Here is a 13,138-nt window from a genome sequence, read left to right on the forward strand (position 1 = left end):
TGAATGTACCAAAGTTTGGTTATCCATTCCTCAGTTGTTGGACATCTAGGTTGTTTCCAAGTTTTGGCTATTGTAAATAGTGCTGCGATGAACATTGGCGTGCATATATCTGTTCTTGTTATAGACTGCCTCATCTTTGTTCCACAGAATGTTTGGTGGGTTCAAACAGCTGACCTTTTGGTTAACAGCCCAGTACCTTAACCACTACACCACCAAGGTCTTTATGCTGGACATAGCAAGACACTTTTCTGGTCAGGCTCAACTGGTCATTTCTCCTTGGCTTGTCTACTTTCTCTTTAAAAATTTCTGCTAAGGTGTTGCTTTCTCCTTTTATATAAAAAAAGCTTTTTCTGCTTGTTTCTGAGATGCTTGTGAATTTCTGAGTGGAATATTTTCCTTGTTGCAGTAGTCTGTCTTCTGATTAAAACCTCTCCCTATCTGTTGGTGCTGTGGTCAAAGCATTGGGCTATTAATATTAAAACAAAAGGTCGGTGGTTTGAGCCCACCAGCTGCTCTGTGGAAGAAAGATGAAGTAGTCTGCTTCTGAAAAGAGTTACAGCCTTGGAAACCCTGTGGGGGTCGTGGTGAGTCGGAATAGACTTGATGGCTGTGCGTTTGGTTTGGATTTGGTTTTATTTGACACATTGAAGAGCCGTTAAAGATCTTTGAGTAAGATAATATCTTGCCACTACATATTCAGTGCCATCGGGTCGGATTTGACTCATAGTGACCCCTCCTTAGATTTCTGAGGTTGTATCACTACAGAAGTAGATTGCCCAATTTTCCTTCTGCGGAGTGGCTGGTGGGTTTGAACCACCAGCCTTCTGGTTAGCAGTCAAATGCCGCATATCTGATACAAAGGAAGGACTGAAGGTAAGAACTTCAAAGTAATGGGAATTCCTGCAAATTGGATGAAAACTGGATAACAGCAATGCTGTGTGGAGATAAGGCTGGATGAACACAACTTATTTCTGCTCACCCACTAAGGGGTTTAGTCCTTTATACTAGCCTAATGGCAAACACAATTCAGAGTCATGTTAAAACAGAATTTCTTGTATCATGGGCTTTGTTGAAAGCTATAAATAGCAAGTTTCTCTTTCTCTCCCTGTTTCCCTCTGCTTCTTCTAATTATTGAAGTGTAAAGTTGTGGGAGGAGTTAAGGACCTGAGTAGGAAAGATTGTTTGAGTGGTGGAAAACAAGGTGAGGTTATGTTTGCCTAGACTATCTCAGTTTGTTTTACCATTTTAAATTATTACAATATTGCTTGAGAAAATGTGAAAAAATATTTTAATTTTCCAGCTTTTAAAAATCTGTGCCTCTCTGGGTTCACAGTGCTTTATTTTAAATTACTTGCTGCTTTGCTTCCAAAGTTGTTGCTACCTAGATGAAGAATGCTTAATTTTCAATATATCTTAGTACCTTTTCCAAATTGTTTTATAATTCAGTAGTTGTACCATTGTGTTTCAGATGATAGTGTGGACCCCTTCTGGCCAGCATTACACTGTTTCATGGTGATCCTGGATCGCCTTGGATCTAAGGTCTGGGGTCAACTTATTGATCCTATTGAGGCATTCCAGACCATTATCAACAATGTAAGCTACAACAGAGAGATCCAGAATATACGGAACAGCTCTGTAAGGTTAGTTCAGTGAGTGTCATAATTTAAAAATAATCTCTGTGAGAAAGTCTATTTCAGCTGACTTAACAGTAGGGTATTTTTTTCCTTCATTTCAGTAATTTCTATTTATTTTTAATATTTAAGGACCAAATTAGAACCGGAGTCATACTTGGATGATATAGTGACTTGCAGCCAGATTGTGTACAGTTACAATCCTGAAAAAACAAAAAAGGTATAGAATATTTTGAAAGTTCAGATAATTTTATATTGCCTTTACATTGTATAGACAATGTTTTACATAGCTAGTTGAATTCCTGGTATTATGTAACTCTTTTAAATCAACTACTACATAAAGGCTTCTGATTGAACAGATGTATTGTGTGCATGGGAGGAAAATGGAATTTGGAAGATTAATTTTTAAATGCAGTTAGGGAGAGTAGAAACCTGTTGGGATATGGGAGTAACATGTCTAGAAATGAAAACCAGAGTAGAAAAGTGAGAGTGCATGGAGCGTGGTGAGAATATATCTTTTCATGAAAGCTTAGCCTCAAAATTCAGCTTATGTTTTAATTTCATAGGGGTATGTATAATAAAAATAATATAAAGTAGACCAAAATAGGAAAGTTGAGAAATACATTTTCTTTCTTACAATTTGTGTGTTATACCTATAATGGGGTAAGATAAATTTATTGAATGGTACTTTTTAAAATCTGAATGTCAGTATTTCTTTCATTTTAGGATTCAGGTTGGCGATCAGCTATTTGCCCAGATTATTGTCCTAATATGTATGAAGAAATGGAAACATTAGCCAGTGTGCTTCAGTCAGATATTGGTCAAGACATGCGTGTTCATAACAGCACGTTTCTGTGGTTCATCCCTTTTGTTCAATCCCTCATGGATCTCAAGGACTTAGGGGTGGCTTATATAGTAGAGGTTATTCATCATCTGCACTCTGAAGTCAAAGATGTTCTCAACCAAAGAAATGCCGTGTGTGACAAAGTCACTGAATTTTTTCTTCTAATTTTGGTGTCAGTGATTGAACTGCATAGAAATAGAAGATGTTTACATTTGCTGTGGGTTAGTTCCCAGCAGTGGGTGGAAGCTGTTGTAAAATGTGCTAAACTGCCTACCACTGCATTTGAACGGAGTTCCGAAAAATCATCTGGAAATTGTGCCAAAGGAGCAGCGATGATATCATCTTTATCATTGCATTCAATGCCATCTAACTCTGTACAATATGCTTGTGTTCAGCTGATTAGAAGTCTCCTTAAAGAAGGTTATCAACTTGGGCAGCAAACTCTTTGTAAGCGATTCTGGGATAAGCTCAATTTATTCCTTCGAGGAAATTTATCTCTAGGTTGGCAGTTGACTAGTCAGGAAACTAATGAGTTACAAACTTGTCTAAAGCAAATTATTAGAAACATAAAAGTCAAAGTACCTCAGTGTAGTAATTCTGTGGATCTGACTTCTGTATGTAAAACTCCTCCATCTCTATCTTATAGTAAAGAAGAAAATGAACATATAGGGAAGTCTAAAAAAGATACACATTATCTGGAAAATTCTAGCCCAACATTTTCTAAAGAACCAATGAAGGCTGATGCATATCAACTGGAAGAGAGTATATTGATCAAAACAAGTAACATTGTGGCAGAGGACAATGAGGAAAACTATGTAAAAGTTTCAATACTAGAAGACCATCTCTCAGCTGAATCATGCTTCAACCAGGGTAAAAGCCTTTTTACTTTAAGAGCTCAAGATCAAGTTAAAATAAATACAAGGAAGGAGAAGTATATAAAAGAGAACTCTGCATATACACCTCAGAATTGTACTTCAAGAAAAGATCCAGAAAAGGGATGTGGCAGAGGAGTAATAATATCACCATGTATGTTGACTGGTCCTAGCATTGATTCCCTGGAAAATGTGTCCACATCAAATGAAGATTTCTCTTCAAAGGATGATGCTCTCAGTAAAACCTCAAAACCAAAAACTAAGGCACAGAAAGATGAAATCTGTGCTAAGTTATCGCATGTAATAAAGAAGCAATGCCGGAAAAGTACTTTGGTCAATAATGTAATTAGTTTAGAAGAAAACTTGATTGTAGCTAACATTGAGCGTTCTTATTCAAGAAAAGATTCAGGAGGTGGTCAGAAAGGAGATGGCTTCATACACAATCTGTCTTTAGACCCTAATAGTATTCTGGATGATAATGAAAGTGGAGGGCAAAAATCTCAAAGTAGTGTATTGCTGAAAAAAAAACAGTTGAAGAATGAAAAAGTAGATATTTTCTCTTCCCGTGAAAATAACTGTCAGATACAGGAAAATTGTGTTGATGGTAAGGATATGATCTCATTTACAGAAGTGACCAATACTTTAGTGAAGAAAACATCTTCCTTTAAAGATACTGTGGCTGTATTTGAATCAAAGGATAAGGAAATGAGTAAGATTACTGATCAGGTTTCTTCTTACTTGACAAGAGAACAGGCCTTTTGCATCAGTCCTAAGTCAGAAATCTTAACAGATTCTCAGGTAGACAGAGACCTCCACAAATTGTCTTTAATAGCTCAAGATAGTGTTATTAAGTTTCCATCTGATTCAACTAAAAAAAAAAGCTCATCTCAGCTACAAAGAAAAGAAAAAGACGATCGATGTTTCACATCTAACCAAAATAATGAATTTACTGTTGTCAGAAAATCTTGCCGTGGACAGATTATTGTTATTTCAGATTCTGATGATGATGGTGATGATGATGATGATGATGGTGGTGGTGGTGGTGATCGAAAAATTCTCAGTTTTGAGAAACATATTGAAAAAGACAAAATATGCATTGAGAAAGAATATCCAGAGCGGCATGCTTTGAAAGCTAATACTGATGTGGAAAATAAACTAATAAAGGAGGAAAGAACACAGTTTGAGGACTCTGAGTCTCAGATTTTTGAGTTTGAAAGTCCACATGAGGTGTTTTCAGTTTGGCAAGATCATAAACCAGATGACAAGAATTCAGTTCAGAAGGATGAAAAAAAATCCTTTTTGACTCATGTAACTGATTCCACAAATGATTGGGGTTGTAATAGAGATAGTGTATCTGAAGAGATGATTACAGAAATAGAAGGTATTGAAGAACACGCAGAACCACAGAGTAGTAGCATTTCTGTTGAGAAATTTTGTGAAATTGAAGTAAAACCTAAGAGAAAAAGATTTGAAAAACCTTTGACTGAAGATCCCCTAAGGGCTTCATCTTCGGTCAGAAAGAAGGACCAGTCTGAAATTCTTGATGAGAGAGATCTTAATGAAAGTGATTTTGAAACTACAGAAGTAAGGACTACCACTCCCAATTCAAGTATTCAGAAAGCTGCTACGATTTCACTAAAAAAGTCTTCTCCAAAGCATCGTACTTGCTCAAAACCTGTTAAGAAAGTCCCAGTTTCTAAAACTACTAAGAAAACACATTCAGATGCAAAAAAAGGGCGAAGTAAAAGTCCAAATTACATAAGTTGTAGGACTACTCCTGCTATAGTTCCACCAAAGAAATTTCGCCAGTGTCCTGAACCAACTTCAACAGTTGAAAAACTTGGTCTAAAAAAGGCTCCACGTAAGGCATTTGAGTTGTCTCAGCAATCTTTAGAGTGTTTGTTTCAATTACGTGATTATGGCAAAACTGTTGGAGAAGTTGATAAGCGAAAAAAGACTAAATTAATTTCTCCTCAGACTCTATCTGTCAGAAATAATAAACTGCTGACCAGTCGAGATTTTCAGTTGCAGAGACAGATGAAACCCAAATCACAACAAAATAAACAAGGAATTCTTGATGATGAAAGTACAGATACTGTAAGGGCAGGGCATCATGCAGCATCAAATGCTAGCACAATTGTACCAGAATCTGATGGATTAGATCATACTTGTGAAGGAGGAACTGATGTGATTGCAAACAATACTGGAAAACAATTAAAATGCAGTTCTTCTGAACCAGAAAACAGAACTGCAAAATGTGTTCCTCAGGTGGCTGATGATACTAATCTTTTGAATCAGTGTGATTCTGTAGTGTTCAGTGGAAGAATACCAGCAAATGAAATAATTGTTTCTGCTTCAGAAGGCTGCTCTTCAGGTGGAGGTGATGTCATAGTACATCAGTCTGAAGTGGCAGCTTTGAAAGAGGGAGAGGCTGACTCTAACAGTGATACAGAGTACGATAATTTATTTTTAACTCAGAATGACCCTGAAGATATGGATATATGTTCACAAATGGAGGCTGATAAAGTTATTGAAGTAGTTCATGGAAAAAATACAGTTCAGATAGAAGACTCTGTAACTCTGCCTCAGTTGGAATCTTTGAGTAGCAAAAAGTGTAAGCAGAAAGATTGTGTTGAAATCACAAAAAAACAGGATGATTACTGCTCAAGACACTCTGAAGCTAAAGCAACAGATGAAGATGTATTTCGTAAACCTGGCTTACCTCTTTCTGCATCTAAACCTTTAAGGCCTTCCACTATTAAAATTTTTAGCTCAAGTAGTACTTCACGAATTGCTCATCTTTCAAAGTCTATGGAAAATACTTCAGCAGTTCCACCAACACTAAGAAATAAGTCAACTGGTGGGCAGTCTATTGGGAAAGTAACACAGCCAACCTCTCTGATGTCTCAGAAGCCAGTGGGTGAAGGAAAGAGTTTCTGCAATGTTCTTTCTCAGATTCCAAATAATTCCAGTAGAGAAGCTTACAAACTTCCATTTGGGGAAAGCAAATTATTTTCGACTTCCTCTCCAGTAAGCATTCTCTCATCATCACAGTCCATCTCTGATACCTTCGTTAAAGAGATCTTAAAATGGAAATATGAAATGTTTGTGAACTTTGATCAGTGTGGGCCCCCAGCAAGTCTTTCTCAGTCTATCTCAAGACCTGTGCCTGTCAGATTTCAAGATTGTGAAGATTATTTTAATGTTTTTCTTCCTTTGATGATACTGAATACTTTTGAAACAGTAAGTATATATTCCAGTTGTATGCTTCTCTAGACTTTTAAGGATGTTTCTTTTCTTTACCATATTGAATAAGAATATAGTTAAAGTAACTGTGACCTAATTTTGATTTAGAACTGGGTTTTGATTTCATTATTTTTTTACTTTTATTGAAATGAAAGCATAAATACCAAGACATTCACAAACATAACTTCTGCAATTACAGCTCAGGGAGTGACATTTTTCATATGCCACATTATTGCTATCCTTTTCTAAAATACTCTGCCACCATTAGCATAAACTCTAATATTCCCAAGTATTTTATCTTTTTGGTGGCTATTATAAATGGTATTGATTTCATTACTTGGTTTTCACAGACCTCTTTGCTGGTGTAGAGGAATCCAGCTGATTTTTGTATGTTGATCTTGTATCCTGCCACTATGCTAAATCTTTCAGTAAGTTCCAGTAGTTTCTTGCTGAGTTCTTGGGTTTTCTATGTATAGGATCATATCTGCAAATAGGGATAGTTTTACTTCTTCTTTACCTATTTGGATACCTTTGAGTTCCATTTCTTGCCTCATTGCCCTGGCTAGGACTTCCAATACAATGTTAAATAGAAGTGGTGATACAGAGGGCATCCTTGCCTGGTTCTTGCTCACAAGAGGAATGGTTTCATTCTCTGTACATTGAGAATTAGCTATTGGTTTTGCACATATGTCCTTAATTATGTTGAGGAATTTCCCTCTATTCCTATTTTTCTGAGAGTTTTTATCAGAAATGGGTGTTGGATTTTATCAAATGCCTTTTCTACATCTATTGATGTGATGATGGGATGGATAGAATCAGTGCACTTTAAGATTCACTTACTGAATTTATGACACGATTTTCAGCCATTGTTTTAGGACTTTTGACTAGTGTTTCTAAAATGTTAGAAACAGTTAAATGACAAAGGATCTTTAATATTTCAATATTCAATAGCCACAGAATAAAAAACTAGGACTACAAGAATTAAAAGATCTCTACCTGTTGCTGTTGAGTCAATTCCAAGTTATATTGACCCTATATGAAAAAGTAGAACTGCCTCATTGGGTTTCAAAGGTTGTAATCTTTACAGAAGCAGACTGCCATATCTTTCTCCTGCAGAGGCTGGTGAGTTCAAACTCCCAGATTTTGGGGATCTGAGTGCTTTACCACCACACCACTGTGGCTCCTGAAAGGTCTTCGGGTGGTGCAGAAAGTTTGCACTTGATTTGTTGTTAGGTGCTCTCAAGTTGGTTTTGACTCATAGTGACCCCATGTGTAACAGAATGAAACATTTCTTGGGTCCTGTGCCATCCTCACAATAGTAGGTATGACATACAATAGTGTGTTTGAGTTCACTTGTTGTGGCCACTGTGTCAGTTCATCTCATTGAGGGTCTTGCTCTTTTCACTGACCCTCAGTTTACCAAACATGATATCCATCTCTAGGGATTGGTTCCTCCAGATCACATGTTCAGAGTAAGCAAGACAGAGTCTGGCCAATCCTCATTTCTAAGGAGCATTTGGGCTGTGCTTCTTCTAGACAGATTTGTTCATTCCTCTGGCAGTCCATGGTATATATTCAATATTCTTTGTCAGCACCACCATTCAAATATATCATTTCTTAGGTTTTCCTTATTCATTGTCTGGCATTTGCATGCATACAAGGCGATTGAACATATTGTAGCTTTGGTCAGGTGCACCTCAGTCCTCAAAGTGCCATCTTTGGTTTTTAACACTTTAAAGAGCTGTTCAGCAATAGATTTGCCCAATGCACTGTCGTTTGATTTTTTGATTGCTGCTTCTATGGTTGTCGATTGTAGATCAAGTAAGATGAAATCCTTGACAACTTTGGTACTTTCTCCTTATATCATAATGTTGCTTATTGATAGAGTTGGGAGGATTTTTGTTTTCTTTATGTTGAGGTATAATCCATACTGAAAACTGTAGTCTCTTTGATCTTCATCAGGAAATGCTTTAAGGCCTCTTTCAGTAAGCAAGGTTGTTAATGACCCTTAGTCCTATCCTGATGTCACATTCTTCATATAGCCACACTCATGGAGGATTCATTGTATGTTTCGTTGATTTCAGATTGCAGAAGTTGGTGAAATCTTCAGTTTCTTCATCTTTGGCATTAGTGGTTTGTGCACTTTACTATTCCAAACATTGGTAGTTTGAACCTATCCAGAAATACTGTGGAAGAAAGGCCTAGTGATCTGCTTCTGTTAGCCAAGATACACCCTATGAAGTGCTTCTACTCTGTAACCAGTGGTCAGAATTGACTCAGCTGCAGTGGCTATACTAGATAATTATTTTCTTCCCACAGAAAAATTGTTGATAACTCAGTGAACAATGAGTAAACAAGCTGGGGAAAATACAGAAAAATTATTGACTGAAATTCACTTATTTAAAAAATTTTTATTGTGATTTGGGTGAAAGTTTACAGAATGAAATTCACTTTAACCATTATTCTTGCTGGAAAACACTAAATCACTTAGAAGCCTTTCCCAGCCCTTACAGAAGAGATGCATATTTTTAAGGTTTTTTTCTGAAGTAAAAAGTGTTCGTGTCTTCTCTTTAAGGGTTCTTCCCTCTAGGTCTTTTTTTGTAGCCCCAGCCTTTTCCAACAGAATGAGTACAAGCTCTGATTGTACATACACAAAACTTAAAATAGTCAAATATAAGCCATGTTATATAGAATAGGCATCCCTACCTGCCCCCATGTAACCATTTTCAGCTATTAATGGGTCCTTTTAATATTTACCTCCATATTTCTAAATAACATGCCTATGTTGTGGTTCTTGATTTTTCAGTTTTAGGCATTTTCTGTCAATTTCCTGCTATAAGAAGTACTCTTCCTACTCTTACCTTCACTCTCTCACACACACATCCTTTTGATCCTTCCTTGCCCCTGTGAAGTTGTTTTGTAATTTTTAGATCCATATTTTTTATTGTTTTTCACTATGTAAAAGCTCTTTGCAGCTAAGTGATGTTGTTGTTAGGTTCTATCAAGTTGATTCCAATTTACAGTGGCCGTATGTCCTGTGCCATCCTTAGCAATTGTTGCTGTTTTTGAGCCCATTGCCAGAACCATTGTGTCAGTCTGTATTGCTGACCCTCTCCTTTACCAAGCATGATGTCTTTGTCCAAGAACTAGTCCCTCCTGATAATAGGACTAAAGTTATGTGAGACAAAGTCTCACCATCGTTGTTTCTAAGGAACATTCTGGGTATACTTTTTCTAAGACAAATTTGTTCATTCTTCTGGAAATTTATGGTATATTCAGTATTCTTTGCTATCCTTTTCTTTGCTGACACCATAATTCATATGTATCAGTTCTATGGTTTCATTTTTCATTGTCCAGCTTTCACACGTAGTGTGCTACAACTACTTTTCCTTTCCTTCTCAACTGTTTCAAAATAATAATTTTGTTTATTTAATTTTCTGTACACTTAACACTAAATTTAGACTCCCTTTTGGATGTTTAAATCTCTCATTATCAGATATATTAGATGATTATAAATTTCATCTTCTTGGCATATGACCAAAAAACCCCATTGCTGTTGAGTTGTTTCTTACTTGATAACCCCATGTGTTACAAAGTAGAACTGTTTCATAGAGTTTTCTTGGTTGTGATCTTTATGGAATCATGGCATAGGTGGGTATGTTCAAATCACCAAGTTTTTAGGTTAGTTGTTGAGTGCAAACTGTTTACGCCACCCGGAGGGACCTTTGGTAAATGAAAGTTACCCTGAAATAGCTACTATCTTCATCTGAAGAAAAGAATAACATGAAAGGGCTATTAACACTAAAATGATAAAGAAAAAGTAACTACAGAAATAGGGGTTACGTAAAGAGAAGAAAACTTTTAATTTACCTTCTGTGTATCATTAATGAACTTTTAGATACCATGTCCATTAAGAAAAACAGAATGCTACAAAAAGGAACAATTTAGAGAGCAAAAGTTCTAGCAAATTAAAATATGTTTAAAAAAATTCATTACACTTGGAGAAAAATTGAGAAAGCCTCCAAGAAAAGTAGGGGGAAAAAATGAGAAGGAGAATAGAAATAATCAAAGTAAATGAGAAGAAAGAAATTTTAAGACATGCTGGTTTTAAAAACATGCCTTCTTTTCTGAGTACTCTTGAAGGATGTGCTTTACTAAAATAGGGACTAATGAAGAAAGGGGATATAGGATCTAGGAGACCGAGATCAAACATAGGAATGAAGAAAAGGAAAGCTGTAGGATGAAGATGGTAGCTATTTGAGGGTAACTGCCATATACCAAAAAGAGCTCTGGTGGTGTAGTAGGTAAGGCGTTTGGCTGCTAACCAGATGTCCAGTGGTTCAAACTCACTAACTGCTCTGCAGAAGGAAGGCAGTACAACCTTCTTTCATAAAGATTTACAACCTTGGAAACCCAGTGGGGGTTGCTATGGTTTGGTCATATATCAGAGGTCCCTAGGTGGCACAAAGTTTTTCAAATGCATGAAATCAGATATAAATGTAAAATAAAGTGTGTAAGTCTATATAATGGAATATACAGTCATGAAAAGGAATAAAATTCAGGCACATGCTATGACATGGATGAATCTTGAAAATACTAATGCTAATTTAAAAGGAACCAGTCAGAGAAGGACAAATACTGTCTGGTTTCATTCATATGAATTGTCTGGAATAGGTAAATCCATAAAGACAGGCAGTAGATCAGTGGTTGTCAGGGGATGAATGTAGAGGAAAATAAGAATTAATTACTAATAGGCACAGGATTCAGGGTTTCTTTTAGGATGATGTGATGGTCGCACAGTAGTGAATTTACTGACAAGTACTGAATAGTACACTTTAAAAGGATGAATTTTATGTTATGTGAAGTATATCTCAAAAAAGTTTTATTAACAATAAATTTGTATAGCAACTGAATTTTATGTTATGTGAAGTATATCTCAAAAAAGTTTTATTAACAATAAATTTGTATAGCAACTGATTAAAAGAATTGCTTAGGAAAAAGAGGAAATGCTCAAATTTTAAAAACAATCCTCTTTTTGAAAGTCAAGTATGATCAGAAGGATGGCAAAGTATAGTAGTATTCAAGAGTTTCATTCTTTATGTTACAATTTTATGCTTAGCTGCAGTTACCTGTTTTGTTAAATACAAGATTTATTTAAAAAGCAGATTGGAAGCTTTGTGAAAATAGAATTGTTGATGATTGGAATTTCATTGAGGAACTCAATCCCCACTCTTCTGTCAAGATCTTTATCTTTTTTTTTTTTTCCTCTTTGGAGTCAGATACCCCAAGGAACAGTCTTCAGATACATTGCCTGGAAATTATAGGCCTTGCTGGGAACTAGTATGGGGAGAAGACTGAGGGGTGGAGGGGAGGGTCCCATCATTTAGTATATAAATATTAATTCTTCGATTTTTCAGTACAGTATCCCTCCCTGCCCTGCTTACTGTGTCCCCAGGCTTTGTTGTTGTTAGGTGCTGTCAAGTTGGCTTCAACTCATAGCAGTCCTATGTACAACAGAACAAAACACTGCCCAGCCCTGCGCCTTCCTAACAATACTTGGTGTGCTTGAGACCATCATTGCAGCCACAGTGTCAGTCCATCTCATTGAGGGTCTTCCGCTTTTTCACTGACCCTCCACAAAGCATGATATCCTTCTTCAGGGACTAGTCCCATCTGACAACATGACCAAAGTAGGTGACAAGAAGTCTGGCCATTTTCACTTCTAAGGAGCATTCTGGCTGCACTTCTTCCAGGACAGATTTGTTCATTCTTCTGGCAGTCCATGGTATTTTTATTCTTTGCCAATATCACAGTATAAAGGCATCAGCTCTAATTCAATCTTCTTTATTCATTGTTCACCTTTCACATGGGTATGAAAAAACCAAAAACTGAGGTCAGTGCCATCAAGTTGATTCTGACTCATAGAGACCCAGACCCCCTTTGGGTTTCCGAGGTGGTAAATTGTTACGGAGGTAGATCACACAGTCTTCCTTCTGCAGAGTAGCTGGTGGGTTTGAACTGCCAGCCTTCTGGTTAGCAGTCAAATGCCTTAGGTACTATGCCACCGCAGCTCCACAAGGATATGAGGCAATTGAAAATACCATGCCTTGGATTAGGTGCAACTTACTCTTCAAAGTGACATCTTTGCTACTTAACACTTTAAAGAGTTAGTCTGTTTATTTATTTATTTATTTATTTTATTGCGATTTGGGTGAAGATTTACAGAGCAAATTCACTTTCCATACAGCAGTTCACATATACTTTGTCTCATGTCATTGACCACAGTTTACCACAGTGCAACAGCTCCCCTCCCACTTCCTCCCCATAGTTACCTCTTCCCAGTATCCATCCCGCCATATACTCCTGTCCCCTGAGCTGTCTCCCTGTGCATAAGCAGCCCTTCTTTCTCCCGTGATTGTTCTCTCTAAGGACTGTATCTACTTGAGGTAAATGTTCAACTCATATGCCTGTATTTTGCTTGGCTGGAAACCACAGGTGTGGGTTCAATTCCAGACCTGAAGGGCAGCTAGGGGCCATAGTCTCAG

At 36.9% G+C, this 13,138-nt stretch overlaps 1 protein-coding gene across 1 annotated transcript in view; it reads left to right on the forward strand.

Annotated features, from left to right (window-relative positions):
• The window catches only part of SETX (senataxin), a 129,306-nt gene that overhangs the window by 47,649 nt on the left and 68,519 nt on the right, over positions 1-13,138 (forward strand). Inside the window, exons 6-8 of the mRNA XM_007944204.2 lie at positions 1,469-1,640; positions 1,764-1,851; positions 2,358-6,590. Of these exons, the coding sequence (XP_007942395.1) occupies positions 1,469-1,640; positions 1,764-1,851; positions 2,358-6,590 (4,493 nt within the window). The remainder of the gene's footprint in view (positions 1-1,468; positions 1,641-1,763; positions 1,852-2,357; positions 6,591-13,138) is intronic.

Source organism: Orycteropus afer, unplaced genomic scaffold (genome assembly GCF_000298275.1).
Source record: "Orycteropus afer afer isolate SDZICR_OR568_19922 unplaced genomic scaffold, OryAfe1.0 scaffold00123, whole genome shotgun sequence".
NCBI classification, from domain to species: Eukaryota; Metazoa; Chordata; class Mammalia; order Tubulidentata; family Orycteropodidae; genus Orycteropus; species Orycteropus afer.